We start from the raw sequence: 26,764 nt of genomic DNA on the forward strand, positions 1-26,764 counted from the left end.
CTAATGTGGTTGGCCTTCGGCTATAGCGATGGACAATGAATCCCGGCCAGGTTCACACAGCCGTGAGTAAATGGACATCAGACCACGTTACAAATGTTCTCACCTCTCCCGCTCACCGCCTCACAGCGGGCGGGTCACGTGGCTCGGCCGGGGAGTGCGAGGGCGGCGGGTGTCGGGCTCGCGCTGTGGCCACGCGGCGGGTCGTCGAGCATCTCGTTCCTCAGCGGCCCCGGTGCCCGGTGAGGGGGGAGGGGGGATTGAGGCCGCGGGGGGGGGGAACTGAGGCCGGGGAGGGGTGGAAGGGGGAGGGGGGATTGCCGGGGTGGAGGGAAATTGAGGCCGGGGAAGTGGGAGGTTGAGGCCGCGGGGGGGGGGGGGGGGGTGGAGGGGGGATTGAGGCCGCGGGGGGTGGAAGGGGGAGGGGGGGTGGAAGGGGGAGGGGGGGTTGAGGCCGTGGGTGGGGGGGGAGGGGGGGGATTGACGCCGGGGGTGGAGGGGGGGATTGAGGCCGCGGGGGTGGAGGGGGGATTGAGGCCGCAGGGGTGGAGGGGGGATTGAGGCCGCAGGGGGGTGGAGGGGAGGATTGAGGCCGCAGGGGGGTGGAGGGGGGGATTGAGGCCGCAGGGGTGGAGGGGGGATTGAGGCCGCAGGGGGGTGGAGGGGAGGATTGAGGCCGCAGGGGGGTGGAGGGGGGGATTGAGGCCGTGGGGGTGGAGGGGGGATTGAGGCCGCAGGGGGGTGGAGGGGAGGATTGAGGCCGCGGGGGGGGGGTGGAGGGGGGGACTGAGGCGGGGGAGGGGATGGAGGGGGGATTGAGGTGAGGAGGGGGTGGAAGGGGGAGGGGGATTGCTGGGGTGGAGGGAAATTGAGGCTGGGGGGGGTGGTGGAGGGGGGGTTGAGGCCGCGGGGGGTGGAGGGGGGGGTTGAGGCCGTGGGTGGGGGGGGGTGGAGGGGGGGGTTGAGGCCGTGGGTGGGGGTGGAGGGGGGGATTGACGCCGGGGGTGGAGGGGGGGATTGAGGCCGCGGGGGTGGGGGTGGAGGGGGGATTGTGGGTTCATATGTTCATATGTTCTGAGACTGATGTATTTTTGGTGGACCCTTTGAAGCCTTTTTTTGAACTCCTGGTTGAGAATGCCTGTCCTATTCATCTCCACCTTTTTTTTCACAATCCTTGCATACCATGTTTGAACTCAATTAATTAAAATAAATGTAGATTTTTAAAAGCAGTCTCATACTCATGATAATTACAAAACTACTGGATTATTGTAAAAATCCATCAGTTTAACTAATGTCCTTCTGCCTTCCTTACCTGGTCTGGCCTATATGTGATTCCAGACTCACCAGTGTGGTTGACTCTTCACTGTTTCCTCAGAGGCAATCAGGAATGGACAATAAATACTAACAATTTACACTTTCTCTGAATGAATAAATTGCAGGAAAGTTTTAATACTTATAATGTCCTTTTCAAACTGATTAATGAATAGAGTGAATAATGAATTCCAGCATAGAATTGAAAAATGCTGTCAGATGCATAAGGTGGAATACAGCTTCGTATCCTAAGAGCTTCTAAGTCCAGTGCTGCAGCTTCCATATGGCCTTGACTCTGCCCAATACATCACGGGCACATCCCTCCCCACCATTGGTAATATCTACAGGAGGCACTGCTTCAAGAAGGCAACATCCATTGTCAAAGATCCCCACTATCTGGGCTACACCATCTTGCAGCTACCATCGGGCAGGAGGTACAGAGGCTTAAAGTCCCACACCAGCAAGAACAGCTACTTCCCTTCAACCATACGGTTCTTGAGCCATCCGGCACGACCTCAATCACTACAATTTTGCAACACTGACCACTTTGATCACTTTGCACTAAAATGGACTTTGTTTTGTTTTTAATTGTGTTCTTTCTTGTAAAAATTGTGTATAATTTATGTTTAATTTGTGCTTTAATCGTGAATGCTGCTTATATGAAGCTATGTGCCTGTGATGCTGCTGCAAGTAAGTTTTTCATTGCACCTGTGCATACATGTACTTAGGCATATGACAATAAACTCAACTTTGACTTTGACACTTCTCTTGGGTGTATTATCTGTATGCAAATGATGTACCAATATTGGGAGAAAGAAAAGTCAATCATTTGCAATTGACAGAGAAACTCCCCAGCCAACAGTAATCAGTTACCACAAAAGGTTGTAGTGTCAGATTTAGGTATCTGTTTGCCAAGACTAAACAGCCAAAACTGAAGCCTCGCTAATCATGTAAAGGCAATGGAGAAATACTATTAAAAAAGTTTAATGAAAAGTCAAAATTCAGGTTAGAAGGTTGAAAGGCAAAATATTACATTTTTCGCTAAGGAATTCGTAGCGGGAATAGGTAGTTTGTTTCTTCAAGTATGCTCCGCCATTGAATGAGATCTTGGCTCTATCTACCTCAGTGTTATTTTTATCCCTTACTCTCGTTCTGAGATTCTAAGCATTCCCAGCCAAGGCAAACATCCTCCCTACATGCATTCTGAGGAGCCTAGTAAGAGTTTTAAATTTCAATGGATTAGCTCTCACTCTTAGAGAACGCCAGAGAATACGGGCCTAGTACAGTCAAATTCTTCTCAAAGGCAAACCTCCAATCCCAGGACCCAGTATGGAGAATTTTTGCTGCATTCCCTCAATGGCAAACATATTTATTATCAGATAAGACAACTAAAATCGTACATAACATTCTAGGTGCAGTCTCACCAAGGCCCTATGTAATTGTAGCAATTCCCTAATTTGGAGTGAAAACATAATGTGCTTAAATATTTGATCTGGTGTTTTTGCAAACTGTCAGTTACAATATTCAGGTTGGTTCTCTTTTCTTGCTAGGCCCTGTCCCTGTAGCTTCCTGGGAAACAACAGTAGCAAAGACTTTGCGGTCACCCACCAGATGCTTTGAAGTTGTGGATCCCAGAGCCTTGGAATTCCTAATCTGCACCTTTTCCAGATCTTATCGTCTCAGAGCAGTTACTGGCATTTAAGCAGAGCCTTTCTTAGAGTCACAGCATTATAGAGAGATACAGCAGGGAAACAGACCCTTTGGCATTTGGAGTCTGCATCAACCATTAAATTCCCATTTACACTAATCATACATTAATCCCATTTTTTTACTCTCCCCACATTATCATCATCTCCCCCAGATTCTAGCACTCACCACACACTAGAGGCAAATAACCTAAAATCCCACATGTCTTTGGGATGTGTATGTGGGGGGAAGTTGGGGGGGAACCATAGAGCATGTGGTTACAGGAAGAATGTACAAACTCCACGCAGACAGCACCTGAGGTCAGGGTTGAACCCGTGTGTCTGGCACTGTGAGGCAGCGGCTCTACCAGCTGTGCGTCTTGCTGCCCACTCTTGGATAGATAAACATTATCTGTCGGTAATATTATTGATCCAAACCTCTAACCGCCACCCCCCCCCTCCCCACCCCCAGGAAGGCTGCTGGGACAAAATCCTGGATATTGTCAAGGGATATAGAATTTATCCATTAACTCTCATCAAAATTTATGAATTTGTGGCTGGGCATCCCTCCTTGACCTGGAGATGGTGGCAGGTTACCATTGTCATGAATCATTGGCAATGCTTGTGTGATGATCTATTAAGTTGGGTGTTCTGTGATTTTGCCCCAGTGATGGTGAAGGCATGGTGATATATTTCCAGGTAAGGGCACCTAGGAGAGGAACCTGGAGATGCTCCTGGTCCCTTGTACCTGATGCCCTTGTCATTTTAGATGGTGGAAACTACAGGATTAGTAGGTGCATTTCAAGGAGCCACTTAGTAAATGGTACATGCTACATCCACAATAAGCCTGTGGAGGTGGTCATGAATATTTAGGGTCTAGGGTGAGTTGCCAATGAAGTGTATTGCTGAAGGGGTGGTAATTGGTTGTGTTAAATTTTTCTTGTTTTAGTGGATGTTATACCTGAACAACCTTCTAGTTTGTTAGATTGATCCAATGTTGCAGCTGTAGAGGTACAGGTCTGACAGTGGTATGTTGTTAGGCCATTGCCTTTGTTGTATTCAATGACTCAGCAATTTTTTTATACAATACGAGTGAATACAGTTGGCTAAAGACTAGCTTTGAGGTTGTCTTGGTATCTTTTTCCAGAGGAAAGGGCCCCAGCCTGTTCAGTTTTCTCTCAGTTCTGGTATCATCATTTTTGCACCTTTACCATTGCTTCAGTGTCAGTTTTGTAATTTGGAGACTGGATCTGTGCACAGAGATTGTGGACATAATTGGGACTTTTTAAAATATTTATTCATTCATGGGATGTTCACAAGGCCATCACTTGCAGGTAAATGGGACTCATATAATTAAGTACGATGGTTGGCATGGACTGAAGTGCCTGCTTCTGTGCTGAACAACCTTGTGACATTTATTGCCCACCCTCTAGGTATAGTCTAACACCACTCCTCTACTTTTGAATTCCGTTCTTATGCAGTGGCGCTGCTTTGCACTTTTTATGGCTCCGCTCTACAAGGATTCTAGTGGATAGGGAGAAAAGCAACTGGTAGAAAAATTGTGTTAAAGAAAAGATGAACTCACTCTGAGATGGTAGATGTGTTGAATGGCACACAAAGATAAGATCACATACCTCAATTCCAAAATTAAAACTCTCAACATGCAGTTTCAGGTGTTGACTGCCCCACTGGTGGGGCTATGCTGACTCTGAAATCTCTACAAGCAGTCCAGCATGCCCAACATTTTCCATTCAGTCTGACAGTTGTTCATGTGGGCCCACACACAATAATCCCTCCCTGCTCTGTCCCCCTTGCCATCATTGCTGCCTTCTCCACCACCTCCCTCTTTCTGTCCACCTTCTTACCATTCAGACATCTGGAACACAACAAAAAACAAACTGCTGGAAGAAATTAGCAGGCCAAGCAGCATCTGTGGAGGCAAAGAGATGGTCAGCACTTCAGGTTGTGACCCTGATGCATGTCCTGATGCTGGGTCTCAAACCAGAAGATCAGCCATTCCTTTGCCTCCACAGATGCTACTTGAGCCACTGAGTTCTTCCAGCAGTTTTTTGCTCCATGTTCCAGCACCTGCAGTGTCTTGTGTCTCCCACTGGAACACAGAATATGTGTGTATGTATAAGAGAGAGAGTGAGTGTGTGAGAAAGAGAGAGAAAAATTCAGTATGATGGAATGAGCAGAGCAGCACTAGAAAAAAAATCATTGTAGGGGCCTCATACTGCAGAAGCCGCAAAATTGTCCAGATAGGACTTGGTGATTGGGTAAGATGATGTAAGGTGTGAGGAGACTTGTATGGATCATTAACATAGGCATGAAAATATTGGGCCAAATAGCCTGTTTCTGTCCTCATATTCATTTTGTGTGTTTGTTTTTTCACTATCTTTGAAATTATAGGATATGCGTTTTTTAAAATTAGGAACAGATTGGATACTTTTAAACATGAGTGGTTGTCAAATTGAATATTATAGCATTAGTTCTAACCTAAAGGTTGGACAAGTTCTGCACTTGATTCATTGCCAAAAAATGTGAATAGGTCTATTACTGCTCAAAAAGTGAGCACTTATTTTGATGTAGCTTCTCTGTTATTAGTCTTTCTTCAGATCTGCAAGTATTTAGGATGAAAATAAAGATAAAACATTTGAAACGTGTGAGAAATGCTGCTTTTTATGGCTCATTTTCCAACTTTTAGATTGGAATGCTAATACATAACCTGATCTTGCACAAACTATTTATAATTTACTAGTTTGTAGAATAATCTGAGCAGAGAAAATGCCAAGAGGAGCTTTGTTTTTCAAAGCATGTGCAGTTTCTTACAGATGACTAAGTAAAACTATCACTTACTTTTGTCAACAGATTTAATAGCTCTGCACGATGATTTCAACATCACACAAGCATAGGAATTTTGTGTCTGAACCAATGGGAAACAAATCAGTTTCTGCCCTGGCTGGAATTGGAACAACTCTTGGAAGAAAACTAGAAGAACAAGGTTTTGATAAGGTAAGAAGGGGTTATATGTTCCATGGAAAACAAGTCTACATATTGGATCAAGGAGCAGAGGTCTGTGCTTGCTTAAAATCTGTTACATCTGATGAAAGGTCACTGGCCTAAAACATGAACTCTTTTCACAGATGCTGCCTTGCCTGCTGAGAACTTGTAGCATTTTCTGTGCATACATAATAATTCAAGCATCTACTGTATTTTACGTTTGTACAGCTGTTTAATTCACTTTCCTTCTGGGACTGTCACCTTCATTGCTTTCAGTTCACCCTCTTATTTTTGATGATGTATTTACTGTAACTCACTTTCATAGCTACCTCTCTTTTTATTGGCATCTGTTCTGATTTGATCCATGTCTTTTTAAATGTTTTGGGAAGGTGAGAAGTAATGGCATTTTTTTGGGGAGGTGCAGTTGGATTAGCCTAGGTAAATAACTGTAGTGCATTTTGTGCATGGTACACATTAAAACCACATGTACCAATGATGGAGGAAATGAATGTTTAGGGTGGTAGAATGGGATACCAGTCAAGCCAACTGCTTTGCTCTGAATGACGTTTGATCTTTTTGAATGTTGTTGGAACTGCACTTCTCCAGGCAAGTTGAAAGGATTTCATCATACTTCTAACTAGTGGCTTGTAGATGGTAGGAAAGCTTTGGGGTGTCAGGAAATGAGTAACTTGCCACAGAATACCCATCCTGGGTGTCACCACTGACCAGAGACTTAAATGCATTAACCACATAAGTACTGTGATTGCAGTCATAGGTCAAATGCTGCCCCAGTGTCAAGGACAATCACTCTCATCTCACCTCCGAAATTCAGCTCCTTGGTTCATGTTTGAAGAAGACTAAAAGCTATGTGGTCTGATGGCTTGGAGAGCAGGTTATGGCATTGTTGAAAACACCTTCCATCACTTTTCTAATGCTTGAGGCTAGATGACTGGGCTGTGGTTAGCTGGATTAAATTTGCCCCACCATTTGTAAATAAGAGAATTTTGATATTGTCAGGTGCTGTCAAGTTGTAACTGTATTGGAACAGTTTGGCTAGATACATGGCCAGTTCTGGAACACAGATCTGCACTACTACAGTTGGGAGCATGTCTCTTCCCATAACCTTTAGTATATCCACTGCTTTCAACCATTTCTTGATGTAACACAGGGTGAATTGAATTGGCAGAAGGCTGGCTTCTGTGTCGGTGGGGATCTCAGGAGAAAGTTAAGATTAATCATTTATTTAATTAACTAAAGTTAAAATCCTTGAGTGCTCTGGTGAGATTTGAACTCAAATCTCTGGATTATTAGTCAAGACCTCTGATTATAAATCTGAAAAATTTAACAACTACCATCTCAAATTAAATTCAACGCTTCATGTTTCAGATTCATCCCTCTGATCTCACTCCTCAACCTGTTTATGCTATCCCTCTAATTCCAAATAATCAGTCCTTGGCAAAAATTGCAGCTTCATCCACTTGCAGACTTAGTTCAGTGAATTTTGAGTTTGGCATGATTCTGAACTCTTCTTCCTTATGTTTCAGCTCCCAGGTGCCATTTCCCCTTACAGGAGGATCTTGTCTCTCATTTTCAGAATTCTCATTCCATCTGGACCTTTCTCCTTGACCTCTTTACCTCTCACTCTTCTAATATGATCACTCGGTCTAATCTAGCTTCATAAACTCTCCATTTTCTGAGGACTAGCCCTAAAACATGGTCATTAAGCAACACGCTGGACAGGAGTGTCAGTGAGAAGGTAAGATGGACAATTGGCAAGGTTACTCATAAATAGGTAGCAACAAGTACCTCACTATGTCCTTTGGAGAAGGCCAAGAAAAGGAAGCTTCAGACCTCTCTACCAGGATTCTAGCCTGATAGCAAGTCACAAAGTCCTGAGGATTGCGGTAATAATTTGAGGGCAAATAGCCCAGTGGGGGAGAAATGAAAGAAAATAAGATGATAGGAGTAGGTGGAAATAAACAAAAAAAGAAGGGGCAAGAAAGATGTTGAAATGGAAACTTTGGGCTAAGGTTTAATGAAATAATGGAAACTCAAGGAACAGCAACTCACCTATTGATTCCAGTGTATTATAACCCTTCAGACTCAATCATGCATAAAACAATTTCTGATTAGAGCCACTACTCCCATTTTCTCGGACGGTAGGTGCTGGTAACAATTTTGCAGTTTACTTATACTGTACACCCTATCACACTTTTGTTCTTTCCTCTCCTACTTTCCTTGTCTCTTAAAACCTAAAACTGGAACATATTATGACAGTAATGAAAAGGCACAACCTGAAACATTGATGGGTATTTTTAACTTTAATATGCAGTGAGTTTGGATTGGGTGAGAAAATTCTTAAACATGACCAAAGCTGCCGTAAACCCTACCAACTTCCAGTTTCTGCAAAGGTGGCATGGAAGGTGAGCATCTAACCCATTCCCAGGAGGTAGATTGGCATTTAAAAGAGGCTTTTGATACATTCTCAAGTTAGATTTCGCTTTGGTGACTGGGTGAAATTAGTGGATTTACAGGTGACTCCACTTAAGTTGTAGGTTCATTTTACCTTCTTTTACCCACTCCCCAACTCTTGGGTCTCCCCAAGCTATATTCTTCCATTTTCCCCCTCCAACCAACAGCTTCTCAGATCCCCATTCACTAGCTGTGAATTTTAGTCTCCCTTTCCCCAATACTGCCCATTCTTTCCTTGGCTGACTGCAGTCTACTGCTATTGACTTATCCTTTTCCTCATCAGCTGCTTTCTGTTTCTGTTCACGTTGATCATATCTTGCCCTTTGCAGCCTCTTAAACAGCTACCTCACTTCCTTTCTGCCTTCTAATCTTTACTTCTCTGTATATGTTACGATGGTCTGCTGAATATTTTTAGTAATTTCTGTTTACTATTGTAGATTCTCAGCAGTTTTGCCATTGTGAAGAGAAGGAGGGATCTAGGATCACAGGCGTACATGAGCAGTGATGTGGATTAATAAAGCATAATAATGAACCCCAGAGAAATTCTTAAACTTATTTATTTCCTTTGTTCCCATTTGCTTGGAGTCCTGTTTACTAGTCCAGTCTTTTAGGGACAGTAATGAAGCCACAAAAAAAAGGTTGATAGTAGAACTAACGACCATCTGGAAAAATTGAACTGCTCTGTAATATTAAATGGTGCATCTGAGAGGTAGTCCCATAGGAGAGTATGAATGTGCTGGTTTGAGTAGGCATGTTTTTGCTTCTGTAGTTGACCAGAACTAGCAGCCATGAATACAAAATGGCCTCTCATAATTCCATTTAGGAACTTAGAGGAAACTTCTACACTCAGAATAGTTAGAATGGAAGTCACTACCACAAGAACAGTTGAGGTAAATGACATAGATGCATTTAAGAGGGAGCTAAACACAAGAGAGCAGGGGACAGAATATATTTATTGTTAAATGGCAGGAATGTCTTGTGTGGACCATATACTGTTCTTTAGAAAGAGTAATATTTACTACTAATCTTTACTAATCATATTTTCTGTTCCATTTTTCAGGCTTATGTGGTGCTAGGCCAGTTCCTTGTCCTGAGAAAGGATGATGAATTGTTTAAAGATTGGTTGAAGGACATTTGTGGAGCCAACAGCAAACAAGCTGGACAGTGCAGCTTCTGTTTACAGGAATGGTGCAATGCCTTCCTATAGTCAATATTCCTGTCCAAAGCATGTATGAAATTCATTACTTATAATTTGGTTCAATAAAAGTGTTTTAAACTGATACCGATTTTGCCATGCTTGTCTAAAGCATGGAATATACCTTCTTAAGCATGTATATAAGTTCATTGCATTGATGTCTTGTAAATTAGTACCAATATTACATACAACATCAATACTTTTTTGTAAATTTATGTGCATCACATTAAAATGGATAGCTAGTATCTGATACAAACTTGGCCGAGTCTCCACACTGCTATGAAACAAAATGAGGAATAGAGCAGTGCTGAAATAGCAGCAAAACTGGTAATTTTATAAAAAATATAGGACGTTAAGGAAAAAAATATAAATTACAGCAAATTGGAAGTTTGATCATCACCAGTTTATTTTGACTATGGACAGAATCCTTCAAAAACAAAGTTTACAAAGTCTCTAAGTACTTAGAGGCCAGTACAAATGTTGCGTTATCTTTGCAGCTTAACAAGTCATAGGTTTATAAATGGTTCACACAGCCTAAGACGTTGCAGGGTTCAGGAATCAGTACTCAAGGTTTCTATGTATTCCATTCCTTTATGTAGGTGTTAATTTAGCACATAATCTTTTGGTTACGGCCTCTAATAAAAAATCTGCAACAATCACATTGACATTTTTAGATTAGGACAGTATTATCATCATGAGTATTAGTAACTGTGGAGGCCTTCCACGTAAAAACTACCATCTTTAGATTTGTAGCTCTGTAGAGTGCTGATTATATTTATTTGTGCTGCAGCCCCTGGAAAAGAGCAGGCTTAATCTGGGGTTAATTCAAGGAGCTGCCAGTCCTTCAGATGTTCAATGGGCAATACATGACTTTGGAGAAAATTTTATAATTGCTTGACACTTCTTGTACTTTGAATGTTCAACATTAATTCGTTCTAAATGAATTACAATTTTCATTTGCAGTATACCTGCAAATTCCAATCCTTAGGAAGGGCAAAGAACAGAACTCCCCACAGTGGGATGTGTTGTGGAAATAATCCCTCACAGGAGACTTAACTGTTCTTATATGACATTAGCAAATATGTGACATAGTTGTTTGTTTATGAATATCCAGGGCCCCAACAACTGTTGAATTGCTCAGGAAGTTGGAACTTTGCAGAATGTGCTGGAAATTTAAAACAAAATGTCCAATCTTTACATGTGTAAATCAAACACACATGGGGGAAAATAATTATTATAAAGGAACTCCTGTTTGATACTGCAAATCACTTGAGGAAGTAGATCAAAAACACAACATCTGCAGTTGAATTGAATTAAGGACAGCTAAACAGCACTGGAAATCTCTAAGTAATTGTCTCTCCCACCTCAAAATTACTTTTTTTCCAGCCTGCACTTAAACCACATATAGTTCGGCACAAGAACTTATTCATAAATGGAACTCATATTTGACATGGTGGAAATACCCTTCAGCTTTAATAATTCTAAATTTTCTGTTCCTCATAATGGATTATTCAGACTTGGTTTTGAAGACTTTTCATCTCAGGAAGTTCCTTAGGGTTACTTGTTACCATACCAGTGAAGAGCAGAACATGCCCGTGTACAATCCTTTTTACTGTGGGGCATCCCTGCACACCTGCTATTTTACGGTTTTGACAGAACAAGGGCTTGGCACAGTGGCTGGGAAGTCTGAGATGATTGGAGACCAGGCTCTGCTGTACAGGCTTAGCACACCTTGATATACATCTTCACATCAAATGTGAATTAATTAAAAAAGGAATGGCAGGGAATGAAATGGGGCAAGTGACAAATTAGGTATAGAAAGACAAAGAAACAAAGGAAAAGTTTAAAACAAAATAAACCACCTAATATAAATAACGACCTGCAGCAATGTGATTCCAGAGATTGTTATTCTCTTTCTAGGCTGTGAAGAACAAGTGGCATTGCAGGAATATAACCCTAGTTATTAAAAAAAAGTCCTTGCATTGCTAAGTGTCACCCTTACCCAATGCTTTTTATATTGTTAGAGCAAATGCAGCATCCCTCGAAACACCAATATTGAGGGTAGGCTGCTGTTTTTACATGGCTATTGGAGGAGTGGCACAAATTGTCCAAATTTCTAGTGACTGAACTCTAGGGTACCCATTCCTTGCCACAAATTGCTGAGTTATTTGCAGAATAATAAGTGAGTGCCATTAAGTTGCCAAAATTTCACCTGCAAGTTTTGTATACTGTAAATTTAGTCCCTCTAAAATGACTTTATGACGAATGGTGTTTTCCCTAAAACTAAAAAAAAAATTTGTTCTAAAACTAGGAGTCAATCAAGATTATAAACATGTAAGAATTTTCCAAAGTGCAGAAGTAATCAATAATATGTCTCTATGATAGCATACAAGCTGGGAGAAGATGCAATTGTGGTCAATAGTATTCAGTGCAACAAAATTTCAAGAAAAGTTGACCAGTACTGGGTTCTCCACAAGTAGCTCAATGATAAGTGACAACAGTTTCTGCCTTCTGCTCAAATCTATATCAAAAGTTCAATCCGGAGAAGTGTGAGGTGGTACACTTTGGAAGGACAAACTCCAGGGCAGAGTACAGGGTAAACGGCAAGGTACTTGGCAGTGTGGAGGAGCAGAGGGATCTGGGGGTTCATATTCACAGTTCGTTGAAAGTTGCCTCACAGGTGGAAAGAGCAGTTAAGAAGGCCAATGGGATGTTGGCTTTCATAAATCGTGGGATTGAGTTTAAGAGCCGCGAGGTTATGATACAGCTTTACAAAACTCTAGTTAGGCCACATTTAGAGTACTGTGTTCAGTTCTGGTCGCCTCATTATAGGAAGGATGTGGAGGCATTGGAGAGGGTGCAGAGGAGATTTACCAGGATGCTGCCTGGATTGGAGGGTATTGAATATGAGGAGAGGCTTAAGGTGCTAGGGCTTTATTCACTGGAAAGGAGGAGGATGAGAGGAGACATGATAGAGGTATATAAAATATTGAGAGGAATAGATAGAGTAGACAGTCAGCGCCTCCTTCCCAGGGCACCAATGCTCAAGACGAGAGGTCATGGCTTTAAGGTTATGGGTGGGAGGTTCAGGGGAGATGTCAGAGGGAGGTTTTTCACCCAGAGAGTGGTTGGTGCATGGAATGCACTGCCTGGGGTGGTGGTGGAGGCAGATACATTGAACAGGTTCAAGAGCTTGTTGGATAGGCATATGGAGGAACGTGAGATAGAGGGATATGCGGGAGGAAGGGGTTAGGTAGTGTGAGGGTGGTCTGATGGACGGCATGACACGGTGGGCCGAAGGGCCTGTTTTGTGCTGTATGGTTCTATGGTTCTAAAAAGGAACAAAGCTTTAGAAAACACAACCTTTAAGATGGACATCAAAAATTAATTTATTTACATAATTCTTGAAGATCTGTGAATATAAAATACCAGTTGCTACTATGTTCAAATGAATTGAAAAGTTCTATGACTTTTTTCATATATAAAAGGAAGTGTAAACTTGCAATCGGAATAAAGGAAGAATGATTTGAGTTTAGATATCAGACAACTTAGGCTGAAAAGGATCAATTGTACAAACAGATCAGCAAATCGATTGGTAGGCCTGATGAAAAAAGATTTGGAAGCAGAATTTGTATATGTCTATATTGTTTCAAATCTCTGGGGTACCAGTGAATCTTTATTGAGTATGCATATTATGTGCAGTATTATTGCAACATTCTACTGCAACATAAGTGGGTCAACTAAGAGACAAAGTTACAAAAAATTACAAAATACTTTTAAAAGTTTCCCCAAATGTTATCTATTTGGGAAAGTGGGAAATTTTGCAATTCCTTGCCCAGAGCTGTCAGCCTTTAAAAGGAAACCAATTCTCTTTTGTGTTTGTATGTAGCCATGCAAACTCAGGATAGGAGGTTCAAGGAAAGATCCCTTCCCATTTCCGACAGGCAGAGACTGGGATTCCTCCCCATTCTTGTTACTTTTTGCCTTGCCAGAGCCTCCCACCACCTTGTAAAGTGAAGTGACACGATTCTGGTAGATGGACATGTACTTCCAGTAATTAACAAGATGAGTTACTAAAACTCATCTATTACAAAGCTTTCAATAGACAATAAGGTAATAGAGTTTTTACATTTTGTGATAACAAATTATTCAAGATTACTAAATGAAATAAGCAAAAATAACTCAGTAAAATATTTCCAAATGATAGCCATATACCTGAATGAAATGCTTAGCCCATTTTATGCTCTTAATCTGGTAAATCAAGATTTCCAAATTAACTTGGATAACATTCAATGCACTCTATTTCCCTTTTCATAAAGCAAGTTAACTAATCTTGATTCATTCCACTGAGTTCAGAAATTATAGCAGGTTAGCAGAATGCATCTCTCATCTCAGATGTATATTTGCCTGAGCCTAGCATCTTGTGATATCATCTTGTGACGTTACTTGGAAGATTCAACCAAAACAATGACCATAAATTGACACCTTGGCTTCAATGCAAGGTAATGCAATGAGAACAGACAGCATCTTGCCATCATCCAATCCCAATAATCCTCCTTCAGCAGCATCTGATTTCAAATTGGCAAACAAGGAGGACTCATCTGGAAACAGAAATTAGGTGTCAGCTAGTTGACAACTGGAAATTGTCCAAAAACTAGCAGACAAACCTTAGAGCTGGGTAACATCAATTCTATGAACCCTTCACTAGGGAAAGATTCAATATTAAATTCTACATTCATTATCCTTCAAAATTTGAAAGTACAACTTTCAAACACTTTTGAAGCAAACAATTTAATCAATCGTAAAGGTTTTCTGTGGGGTCCTTTTGAGAGGATTTCTATCCCATAAAAAGAGTGGCCAGGATAAATCCTTCAAATGCTAGGCTTTGTACACATATTCAACACAATGCCTACAGGAGGGCAGAGATGAAGCATGGGAAAAGCCCCCCATCTTTGTTCTCTTTAGAATGGAATCCCAACATTTAATTTAATGGTTTAGAAACATAGACTATTGGCAGACACTTCCAAATGAGAATGGCTCATTTGCAGATTATGTCCATTGTCCATGATAAAAGTTGTACATAGCATAGACTGCTATGGCTCTCCCAGCTGTGCTTTGATGCATACAGAATAAAATATTACAGACTCATGTAATACATAACTGCATGGTCTTAAATGTAACAAAATGGTCTTGTTTACAAGGTCACTGCAATTGATAAGATGACCAGTGGCAAATGGCATTACTCATTGATCAAATCTGAAATATTCCTTTCATTCTGAACCTGATACAAATTTAATATTGTGGTGACAGCCATGTAGATGGACTGTTGAATAAAGGTTGATTGTGATGTTCCAACTGTGAGTTAGATTTTTTTCTACATGATCTGGTTGTTCCCTCAAAAACAGTCTTATTTTTATTTCAAGGAAAAGAGGTTAAACAAAAAGCAACTTCACATGAAATTCTATTGTGTGAAAATTAATCTTTGAGTATGGAACATCTTGCAGTTTAGTCTTTGAACAGTCCAACCACATGAAAATGGTGGTATTATTCAATCAAGATAAACCCATTCCACAATTTCTTACAATTCACTTACATTTTCTATTGCTTTAAAACAATTTGTGAATTAAAATTAGGACATGAAATAAAAGAATGATTCTCACCATTTGTTTGTTAAGCACCATGCAAAATTTTGGGCAATGTTGCAACCATCCAATAATCAGTAATTTTACCATCCACCAGATTAAAACAACAACCACCACACAGACACGGAGTATTAAAATCAACAAAGTCTAGACCCGCATATTTTGATTTCCCAGTTGCCATGTAGGGAAGACAATATCTTAAAGAAGGCATGTGTTCAACCCCAATTGAGCTATTTTATAATGTAAACATTAGCTTTTCTCTCCAGTTTCAGTGAAGGGAGTCGATGTAATGGAACGTAGCTCCCAGTGCCCAACTGCTCTCAACACCATTGATCTTTCTAGCAAGCTGTAAAGAGAATCACACACCACTTCAGATAAGGCACTGCAAATTACAGAAGACTAAATGACAAATGTCAATTTCATCACTACATCCAAATTACCTTTAAAACGGCATCTTTTTGGAAACCCAGCTCCTGTAGCAGTACAGTTATGTATACAAGATCCATGCAAAGAAATGGTTTATCTGTTGACCCAGCTTCCATGCTTTGACATACTGAAAAACAAGTGATTTTCATTTCTCATAAAAAAATGAAAAGAACCCAAGTAGAATTAACCACATGGCATTTTTCAGGAATGTTACATAAAGTGCATCAGCAACCAAGCATAAAAATTAGATTATATCAGTGTATTCATTCAGTGGCAGGTTACCATAAAGGAAGTGGCACTGATGCAAAGTTCCAAACTGTCTCTTGATTCAGCTGTTAAGTGGAGAGTTATGTTGTAGAAGTAACTCAAGAACAAGATTAAACCAGTATTTTAGACATAATAATTGTACTTCTATTAAGGCAGAAAAATCTGTCCGCCCCCCCCCCCCCCCCCCCCCCCCCGAGTAATTTACAATAAAAATAAAACTTTGCTTTTGCATTTTAGAGATTAAATGTTCAGCCTAAGTTCTGGTGCTCCTTCAGACATTTTAATTGCATGTTACCTCTAGTACTCAAAAGAAACCATGAAAATTCTCATGTTTTTCTGTTTTTATTTTTTTTCTCCCCAAATGGGTATCAGCCACTCCCTTGCAAATTGCATGTACATAAACTGCAGCTAAGTTTAGAGGGTGATTCAACTATAGTGGAATCCAAGCCTATCCTTCAGTGGAGATCCAAGCATAGCAATTCCTGCAGGAAATCACTACATTGATCAGGAATGAGGTGATTTTTCTTTCCTTAACTTCAGAATACTAAGGCCAATTCACAACACCAGCTAGCTCAACTCAGATAAGGGGGTCACAAATAGGATCCTTTTAAAAGGAAATTGGGAGAATCATTTACTGGATTAATTCTGAGGAAATCATGGCACTGACTGACTGACACAACACTACAGTATATCGTGAGCCACCTTAAAGGCATATATAAAACTGGTTATAGTAAAATAACAAAAGCAATGCATTTTTTTGATTCACCTATAATGTGTCTTTGCTCCTTCCCCTCAAAGTAAGCAAATTTAAAACTGTGAAGTGGCAAGTAAAACAGGTGCACATACTATTGTCTCACTCCTGGATAAAAGGTATTCCTCCTTTCCCCGAACTGCCCTTCTAGCCGACCAACTCATCCAGGCCTATTTTGTAATAACAATGCGTGGCTTTAGCTTTCTTATTAAGGTGGCAATGTCATTTAAACCGGTAACTCAGTGTACACCGAAAATTATTCTAATACGCAAGAACCCATGCTAAAGTCCATGCAGTGCGCGTCATGTTCTACTTTCACTCCCTCAAACATATGAAGTGTTATGTGCTTTCCCACTTTACATCAAATACATCCTTGATGAAGGAAGTGCTCAGTGGCCATGCTGAACTCTGGGTATCCTGCCAATCGCTTTATCAGTTTAAGGAGGATAGGGGTTTTTCCAAGTAAAAAAAATGCAGCAAACAAGTCTTTGCTCCAAAATCACTTCCTCGTCATTCATTGTCCCATTTGCAAACAAAAGGAGCAGCAAACTGTGTCAACATTAACATGCTACATTTCTAATGAACATAGAACACTACAGCACAGTACAGGCCCTTCGGCCCACAATGTGCCGACATTTTATCCTGCTCTAAGATCTCTCTTGTAAAAGTAACTGGAAATGTAAGGGTTAATAATGTACAGCTGTTATTGCTTCAACCATGGCATGACTAGTTGTGACTGCAAGATGTGCAAATACTTGAGTGAAACAAAGAAGTGCTTAAGGCATATCTTGCTAAAGTTTGCTGTAAGCAACTGCCTGAGTATGTTCAACTCCGCATGTAGGCATCTTTAGATTAAGTATAAAAGGAGGGTCACACACATGTAAATCTCTGAGTGGGGATCAGTACAGAGCTTGGGTTACACTGTTTACTCTTTCTCTATATCCCTCACTCCCAGTAGCGATAAAAATAAAAGCACTTATTGTACGCTCCTTGGTTCTGCTGTTGTTTACTTTATTACAGCGCGGATTGATTTTCACAATCCAACCCTTCCCTCCCACATAGCCCCCTATTTTTCTATCATTCATGTGACTATCTAAGAGTCTCTTAAATGTCCCTAATGTATCTGCCCCCACAACCTCTGCAGGCAGTGCGTTCCACTCACCCACCATCTGTGTAAAAAATACTTACCCCTGACATCCCCCTTATACCTTCCTCCAATCACCTTAAAATTATGTTCCCTCATGTTAGCTATTGTTGCACTGGGAAAAAAGTCTCTGACTGTCCACTCGATCTATGCTTCTTATCATCTTGTACACCTCTATCAAGTCACATCTCATCCTCCTTCTCTCCAAAGAGAAAAGCCCTAGCTCACTCAACCTATCCTCATAAGGCATACTCTCCAATCAAGGCAACATCCTGGTAAATCTCCTCTGCACCCTCTCTAAAGCTTCCACATCCTTTCTGTAATGAGGCAACCAGAACTGAACACAATACTCCAAGTATGGTCTGACCAGAGACCTATAGAGCTGCAACATCACCTCGCAGCTCTTGAACTCAATACCCCGACTAATGAAGGCAACACTCCATATGCCTTCTTAACAACCCTGTTGACCTGCATGGCAACCTTGAGGGATCTATGGACATGGACCCCAAAATCCCTCTGTTCTTCTACACTGCTAAGAGTCCTGCCGTTAACCTTGTACTCTGCCTTCGAATTCGATCTCCCAAAGTGTATCACTTAACACTTATCCGGGTTGAACTCCATCTGCCACTTCTCAGCCCAGGTCTGCATTCCATCAATGTCCTGTTGTAATCTACAGCAACCTTCTACACTATCCACAACACCACCAACCTTTGTATCATCAGCAAACTTATTAACCCACCCTTCCACATCCTCATCCAAGTCATTTATAAAAGCAACAAAGAGCAGGGGTCCCAAAACAGATCCCTGCAGAACACCACTGGTCACTGACCTCCAGGTAGAATATGCTTCATCTACCACCACCCTCTGTCTTCTATGGGCGAGTCAATTCTGAATGATAGAGACCACTTAAAAATGAGCAAAACTTTAGGAACAGCAATACTTGGCACATTTTGCCAAAAAATATCTGGAATGGGTGAGCATAAAAAAAATCACCTTCACTGACTGGGCTGGTATAATCTTTTGTTTTCACAATTTGTAACTTCTCATATTTCCTTACAACATACAAAGGAGGCTATTCTGCTCATTCAGTCCAATACTGACTCTCAGATCAATCCTATTCTCAATTTACTTCACACAGACAGTGCTGGAGGTCAGGATCAAACTCGAGTTACTGAAGCAATGAAGTATCAACACCATCCATTGCTGTCCTGTGACATGGAAGAGATTCTGGTCACTTAAATATGCTCAGAAACATTCCTTACCGACAGCAGTTGAAAAGAAAAAGTTCAGATTCAAGATGCACATGATTCCAAAAATTACAACAGTAACCCAAAATTGTTGAATTGGTAGTTCTTACCAAGTTTGGCTGCTCTCCCATAATCTTCAACTCTTAAAGTGCCTCCTTTTTCTTCATCTGAAGAGGAGAATTAGGAGAGGTTAGGGGCGGAAATGTGTTTAATTGTATTTACAAGTTAACACTTATTCCTGCCCCTCATTTATATAGGATCATCACATTTTCTCCTTCCTATGGAGAGGGTGGGCAATGTACACTGTAGAATGCTTCAGACTTCCAGTCCACACCTTAAGGAACCAAAAAGAGCTGAACTTTTCCAAGACTGACACAGGAACAGCTGTTTACTTTTTTAAACAAATAGGTCAATTTTTGTTTTTTCTTGTTAGTAGTATTCACAGGAAAATGGCAGATGAGCTCCCATCTCCGACAATATTGGGCTTTCAGGAAGTGAGGTCCCATTTTTTCTCTGTTGCTTGATGGTGCCAGTTCATGCTTGCTTGGGTGGGTGTTTCAATGAACAATTCACACAGCCAACACTCCATTGAGTGTCTTACCCGAGTGGCTCTTATTAATGCAAGTATAGGTAGGTTACTCAATCACAGCCAAACCTGCTTGGAATTATGCTGAAGGGATGATGAATGATGATGGGCAGGTACTCTAATTGGCAGTTTGTCAGCAGAGTGCCTCACAGGGATAAGTGGAGGTTTACCAACTGTTCATTGAACCTTTGGTAAGTTAGATGATGGGATACAACCATATATCCAAGTTTGCTGATGATGCATAGGTCAGCTGTTCTGTGAGCAGCGTAGTTAGAAGCACTACATTGCAAAGCAGAATAAATAGATTAAATGTACAGAAGACTGTGAGAGAAGTTATTTCTGTACAGTCAAGTAATTCATAAATAATGGCAAGTTACAAGCAGTGCAGATCCAAAGGGATTTGTGGATCCACATACCCAGATAGTTAAAACAGTGTGGATAAGAATAGAAAATAATCTAAAAGAGCGACGGAATACTGATTACATATCCAGGGCAATGGAATAACAAGGGAGCAGAAGTTGTGCTACAGTTATACAATCCCTTAATTCAACCAGACCTGAATTACCCACACCTTAGGAATGGTAGAAAGTATTTATTATTATTGGTTTATTATTGTCATGTGTACCAAGATACAGTGAAAAACTCTTGTTTGCGTGCCACCCAGGCAGAACATGTCATATGTTAGTACAGCTAAGTAGTATGAAGAACACAGAATGCAGAATATAATGTAGTAGCTATAGAGAAAGTTCAGTGCAGGTAGACAAATAAAGGGCCACGATGAGGTAGACTGGAAGATCAAGAATTCAACTTTAGCATGTGAGAGATCTGTTGAAGAGTCTGACAACAGCAGGACAGAAGCTGTCCTTGAGTCTGGTGGCATGTGCTTTCAAACTTTTGTCTTCTGCCTGAAGGGAAAGGGGAGAAAAGAGAATGACTGGGGTGGGAGGGGTCCTTAATTATGTTGGCTGCTTTCCTGAGGCAGTGCGAAGTACAGATGGAGTCAATGGAAGGGAAGCTAGTTTCTGTGAACACAGCCTAGTCTGTCACAACTCCCTGCAATATCCTGCAGTCTGGGCAGAGCAGTTGCCATACCAAGCTATGGTGCATCCAGATAGGATGCTTTCTATCTACAGCAGGAAGATTATGATACAACTTTATAAATCTTTGAGACAAAAACAAAAATGTTGCAATTTACCAGTCAAGCAGCATCTGTGGAAAGAGAAACCAGTTAATGTTTCAGGTCAGGGACCCTTCCTTAGAACGGGGTGGGGGGGGTGCATGTTAGGAAGGGGGAGGTAGACTGGAGGGTTTACAGTTTTCAAAGCAGAGCTGGGTGGAGAAGTGAGCCTATATGGAGATAGATCAAGGCAGCTTCAGGTGATAAGGAGCATGAGTACTGACTGTCAGCAAAACACTACACAGAAACAGGGTGAGAAAGGGATACAAGCACAATAATGGGAAACAATGAGTGCAGTTTACCTGGAGCTTGGAAATTCAATGTTCGTTCCAGAGGTTTTCCACAGATGCTGCTTGACTGGCTGAGCTCTTCCAGCATTTGTTTCTGTTTCAGATTCTAGCATCTGCAGTTTTAATTGTTTTCCATATATAAAACTTTGGTTAAGCCACAGCTGGAGTGCTGTGTGCTGTTCTGATCAATGCACTTTGTACTGGAGAGGGTACAGAGGAGATTTGCCACGGTGTTGCCTGGATTGGAGCATTACAGTTATAAGGTGAGAACTGGATAGGCTGGGCTTGTTTTCCTTGGAGTGGAGGAGGCTGAGGGGAGACCTGAAAGAGGTATACAAGATCATGAGGGGCACAGACAGAGTGGATGGTGAGAGGCTAGAGGGAATGTGAGGAATTTTGTTTTTCACCCAGAGGATCACAGAATCTGGATTGCACCTGCTCGAGGTGGTGGTGGAGGGAGGTGTTCTCACAACACTTAAAAAGTATCTGGATGAGCACATGAATCACCAAGGCATAGAGGCTATGACCATGGGCTGGTAAATGGGATTATTGCAGATGGGTACTTGATGGTTGGCATGGACATATTGGGCTGAAGGGCCTGATTTTGTCCTCTGTGATAGCGACTCTTATATATTGGTCTTGGAGGGAGTGTTGCCTGGATTTACAAGGATGCAAATTGAGCAATGATGAGCAGGGATAACACGAGAGGCCGCTGGAAGCTGGAAGTTTAAGGGTGATTTGTTTGAAGGATTTAAGATGTTGTGGGGAACAGATGGCGTAGATAGAAGGGAACAACTTCTGCTGCACTAGGTGGTGATGTCAACTCTACCCAAAATCTGTGCCCCAACTGTTTTCACACCAGTCTGTTAATTTTCCTGGCTGTCAGGTGGGATATGTTGAAACAATCTTTAAAGATGCCCAGGATGGCCAACAATTCAAATTTTCATGCTTCTTGTCTGAACGTCTTCTTCCCAGTTCCCCACTCTTTAGACAGCTTAGAGTTAACATCAGGGCCATTTGAAAAGATCTAGAGAAATGTTACAGTTTTGCTCCTTGCAGCAATCTAGTAGTTAGAAAACCACATATCAATCTGCAATCATCATTCTATCACCCTTTGCTTCCTGTCAGAGTCAAATGTGGCTTAATTTTGAAAAGTGCAACATTTTACAATTGGGCTGGTGAATAGTTCTGAGCTCTCGCAAAATCCTTGGGCAATGTTCAAAAGGGATAGCTACTGCCAACATAACATTGGGTTGAGTTTATAACACAATTGATTACAAGATACAGCATAATATTTCGTCACTGTTCAAGACCCTGGTGTGGCATGAAACTGAAGAGGATTACAAGTTGTAAGGAGCATGCAAAGAAGCTTCAAGGCAACCTATACAAGATGAGTGAGTGGGCAAAAATATAGCAGATGCAATGCAAGATAGATAAATGTGAGATTATCCACTTTGGTAGAGGAATGGAAAAGCAGAGTACTTTTTTAATTGTTGATAGATTGGAAGCTGTTGATGTACAAGAGGGGCCTGGGTGTCCTTGTACACCAGTCACCCATAGAAAACATGCAGGTGTAGCAAGTAGTTAAGAAGGCAAATAATAGGAGCAAGGATGTCTTCTTAATAGGGCCCTGGTGAGATCACACCAGGAACACTGGGTGCAGTTTCTGTGCCCTCACCTAAGAGAGGATATACTGGCCATAGAGGGAGTGAATGGAAGGTTCACCAAATTGATTCCTGGGATAGCAGGATGCTTATGAATGGAGAGACTGGGATGACTGGAGTTTAGAAGAATGAGAGGGGATCTCATTGAAAACAGGGCTTGGCAGACTGGATGTGGGGATACTCCCCTTGCCTGTGGTGTCGAGGATGACGGGTCACAATCTCAGGATATGGAGTAAAAAAACATTTAGGACTGAAATGAGGAGGAATTCCTTCACTCAACCGGTTGGTGAATTGTATGATTCTCTGCAAAAGAAGACAGTGGAGGCCAAATTGCTGAATATATTTGAAGATATCTAGATTTCTCGATATGAAAGCCATTAAAGGGTACGGGAAGAGAGCAAGGATGATGGCATTGAGATACAATATGGCACTGAGTCATGAAAACACAGGAGGGGTAGACCATTCAGCCCTTTGAGCATGCTCCAGCATTCCATACAATCATGGCTAATCCTCTATCTCAACATCATTATTCTCACTCTCTTTATATAGTCCTTGATGCCTTTTGAGTCTCAGCATCTATCTACCTCCTCCTTTATATATACTTAGACAGGGGTGGGGATTATCGCTCCCAAAAGGCAGCTGCCACAAGAAAACATCAGGGCCAGTGATCCTAGGGAGAGTTGGAGAGGAATTTCCCAGATTTTATGCCTACCGAGGAGACTGCATGGTCTTGGGGAGTGTACGGAGTATACATATTGTGGCATTGTATCACAATTGTGTGGGTCAGGCTGGATGCACCAGAGTGCTGCCTCTTGTACATGGTTATTATTATTATTTTTAAACATCCTACCCATCCCGGCTGTCATGGGGGCAATTAATGCACCATACTGTTGCATAATCTGAGATTGCCCAATTCAGTATGGGAATTTATGCATTATTGGTGCAATGGTTTCCAACCTTGGTGGATGGTTCGTTTATTCCCAGAGCATCCTCAACAAAACCAGACTTCCATCATGTACTTACCAATCAGCCCAACATCAACTGCTATGTCGTAGTAGTAGGAAAATGCATAAAATGAAATGTTCTGCACTTCCTCAGGCTTATGCACTTTTTTGTAAAGCATTTTTTCTATCCTTGCGTAACATGAATCATAGAGAGGCTCTCCTAGAACATAAGCAGACAGAACAGGGAAGACATCAGCTATTTATTAGCAACAGGTTTTAAACCAGGAGTTACAAATAACTCCAGTCGTGTGGTTTAATTTGGTATTGGTTTATTATTGTCACTTGTACCGAGGTACAGTGGAAAAACTTGTCTTACAAACCAATCTTACAGGTCAATTCATTACACAGTGCAGTTACTTCAAGTTAGTACAGAGTGCATTGATGTAGTATAGGTAAAAAATAACAGTACAGAGTAAAGTGTCACAGCTACAGAGAAAGTGCAGTGCAATAAGGTGCAAGGTCACAACAAGGTAGATCGTGAGGTCATGAGATCATAGGTCATAGTCCATCTCTTTGTATAAGGGAACTGTTCAATAGTCTTATCAGAGTGGGGTAGAAGCTGTCCTTAAGTCTGGTGGTACGTGCCCTCAGGCTCCTGTATCTTCTACCCGATGGAAGAGTAGAGAAGAGAGAATGTCCCGGGTGGGTGGGGTCTTTGATTATCCTGGCTGCTTCACCAAGACAACGAGAGGTAAAGACAGAGTCCAAGGAGGGGAGACTGGTGTCCGTGATGCGCTGGGCTGTGTCCACAACTCTCTGCAGCTTCTTGTGGTCTTGGGCAGGGCAGTTGCCATACCAAGCTGTGATACATCCTGATAGGATGCTTTCTATGGTGCCTCGGTAAAAGTTGGTGAGAGTCAAAGGGGACAAACCAAATTTCTTTAGCCTCCTGAGGAAGTAGAGGCGCTGGTGAGCTTGTCAGTGTAGAAAAAAAAATTAGGGTCAAACATTTCAACCTTTAGACAATTATTTCACAAAATTAATAGTGGTAGGGAAGAGAATAGATTCCCTGTCCTTAAGGGATAAGGAAAGATAAGGAAGATCAGCTTTGACTGGGGAATGGTTAACATGAGAATGCATTAGATAAAAAAAGATGCAACATTCACATTTGCAATGCTTTCTCTATTTTGGTACTCTGATACATAAAATTTTACTGCAATTGATTTGAGAAAACGATGTTTTGTATCTGAGTTTCAGTTATTATTAAACAACTATTTTAAGTCTGGGAGCTCATGCAGAAAGTGGCAAGTGATGTTTTATTGCTGCATAACAATCAAGTGTATTTGCTTTTCATACTGAGCATAATAAATCCTAGCGTAATAAATCTGCATGTGTGCTCTCTGATTTATCAATCCTGATTTAATAATGATGGGCAAAATTTGTTGGCCTATGCTGTCGGTCCTTCATTTCTGGCAGTGAAATGCCACTGATGAAAGTATAGAAGCAGATAAATTTACCAGCAAATATACAACGTAATACTTCTTTGATCAGTAAGAGTAAAGCACATTAAATTAACTGACACGTTCATAAGGAGGACTAGAAATGGCCCATTTAGTTCCTTGCACTTCTTTTGGCATCAAGACTAGGGGGAAACGTAAGGGGGTGGAGAGCTGGAACAGACACAATGGGCTTAAAACACTTCCTTTTAATGCTGCAAGATTCTACAATAATTCACCATTTGTTGGGAGTAATTTACCACTTTAAGCACTTAGACAAATTAGAATCAAAGCATTTTCAAATGATACTGTACCTGCTTTCTGTCCTTTAATGCTGTAAACAATTTCAGCATGTTTCCATTCTGCTTTGTAGCCTGGTGATAGACAGGAACTTACCAAGTCCTGGTCTTTCTCAGCTGCAAATGAGTGATCAATACAAGCACAGCAAAATGTTAGAACTCAACTTCAATTTCCTTCACAAAATTATTAAATCATTTTGGAATAAAGATGTTTTATTTCTTTAAATTTTACAGATTTGATTCAATCTTTCCATTAAAGCAGGAGAGGATACATTTGGAGTAATGCACATAGTTTTGCTCTCTTCCTTTAAAGAAGAATATAGTTGCATTGGAGATTGTGCAGAAAAAGGTTCTCAAGGTTGATTGCTGGGATGATAAGGATGTCTTTATGAAGAAAGACTGAGCTAGTTGGGCCTACATTCATTGAGAGGTGATCTTATTGAAACAGAAACAATTGCGGGAAGATGACAAGATAGGTTCTGAGAGGATTTTCCCCTTTGATGGAATTAGAATAATGCTGACAAATAGGGTAACTGAATGCAGTTGTTTCTCTTTTGCTCTACACAACTTTGCCTACTGCCAGTTTTCAGCTGGCAAGTCATGCTGCAGCTGGATAAAACTTTGGTTAGGCCACATTGGGAGTATCATGCTCAGTTCTGACCACTACACTATAAAGGAGGATGTGGAGGGTGCAGAAGAGGATGTTGCCTGAATTGGAGCATATTAGCTGTAAAGAGAGATTGGACAAACTTGGATTGTTTTCTCTGAAGTGTTGGAGGCTGAGGGGTGACTTGATATAAGTATATAAAATTATGAGAGGTATAGATAGGTTTGATGGTCAGAGTATCTTTCCTAGGGTGAAAATATCAAGTACCAGAGGGCATAGGTTTAAGGTGAAAGGAGGAAAATTTGAAGGTAGTAGGTAGATTTACAGGGGTAGGTAGCAGGAACATGTTGCCAGGGGAGATGGTAGAAGCAGATGCGATAGCAATACTCAAGAAGCATTTAAATAGACACATGTATAGGCAGGGAACAGAGGGATATGGGCCATGTGCAGGCAGATAGGATTAGCTTGATTGGCATCATGGTTGGCAGTGATACAGTGGGCTGAAAGGCCTGTTCCTGCACTGTACTGGTTCTATATACAGGATGACAGACTGAAGCCTGA

The 26,764-nt window shown here is 41.4% G+C and overlaps 2 protein-coding genes across 3 annotated transcripts in view; one reads left to right on the top strand and one right to left on the bottom strand.

The window, feature by feature from the left end:
• On the top strand, positions 1-9,681 carry LOC127567828 (barrier-to-autointegration factor-like). 2 transcript variants are annotated; one of them, XM_052010942.1, is made up of 3 exons: positions 1-62; positions 5,865-6,008; positions 9,529-9,681. In XM_052010942.1, exons 2-3 carry the CDS (start codon positions 5,883-5,885, stop codon positions 9,673-9,675), a joined length of 273 nt encoding a protein of 90 aa, XP_051866902.1. In that variant the 5' UTR covers positions 1-62; positions 5,865-5,882; the 3' UTR covers positions 9,676-9,681. The 2 variants fall into 2 exon arrangements, with proteins under 2 accessions (XP_051866902.1, XP_051866903.1); XM_052010943.1 differs by lacking the exon at positions 1-62 and adding an exon at positions 165-232.
• Positions 9,682-13,027: 3,346 nt separating this feature from the next.
• Positions 13,028-26,764, bottom strand: part of entpd6 (ectonucleoside triphosphate diphosphohydrolase 6) — a 43,206-nt gene continuing 29,469 nt past the window's right edge. The window contains exons 10-14 of the mRNA XM_052010944.1: positions 25,612-25,713; positions 23,881-24,021; positions 19,251-19,307; positions 15,746-15,858; positions 13,028-15,651 (exon numbers count right to left, since the gene is read on the bottom strand). Of these exons, the coding sequence (XP_051866904.1) occupies positions 15,574-15,651; positions 15,746-15,858; positions 19,251-19,307; positions 23,881-24,021; positions 25,612-25,713 (491 nt within the window). The 3' untranslated portion in view covers positions 13,028-15,573. The remainder of the gene's footprint in view (positions 15,652-15,745; positions 15,859-19,250; positions 19,308-23,880; positions 24,022-25,611; positions 25,714-26,764) is intronic.

The sequence above is a fragment of the Pristis pectinata genome, chromosome 3 (assembly GCF_009764475.1).
Source record: "Pristis pectinata isolate sPriPec2 chromosome 3, sPriPec2.1.pri, whole genome shotgun sequence".
Lineage (NCBI taxonomy): Eukaryota > Metazoa > Chordata > Chondrichthyes > Rhinopristiformes > Pristidae > Pristis > Pristis pectinata.

Coding starts and splice junctions, on each gene's coding strand:
- LOC127567828 (XM_052010942.1), top strand. CDS start 5,883: ATGATTTCAACATCACACAAGCATAGGAATTTTGTGTCTGAACCAATG. Junction 6,009..9,528: donor AAGAACAAGGTTTTGATAAG/GTAAGAAGGGGT, acceptor TCCATTTTTCAG/GCTTATGTGGTGCTAGGCCA.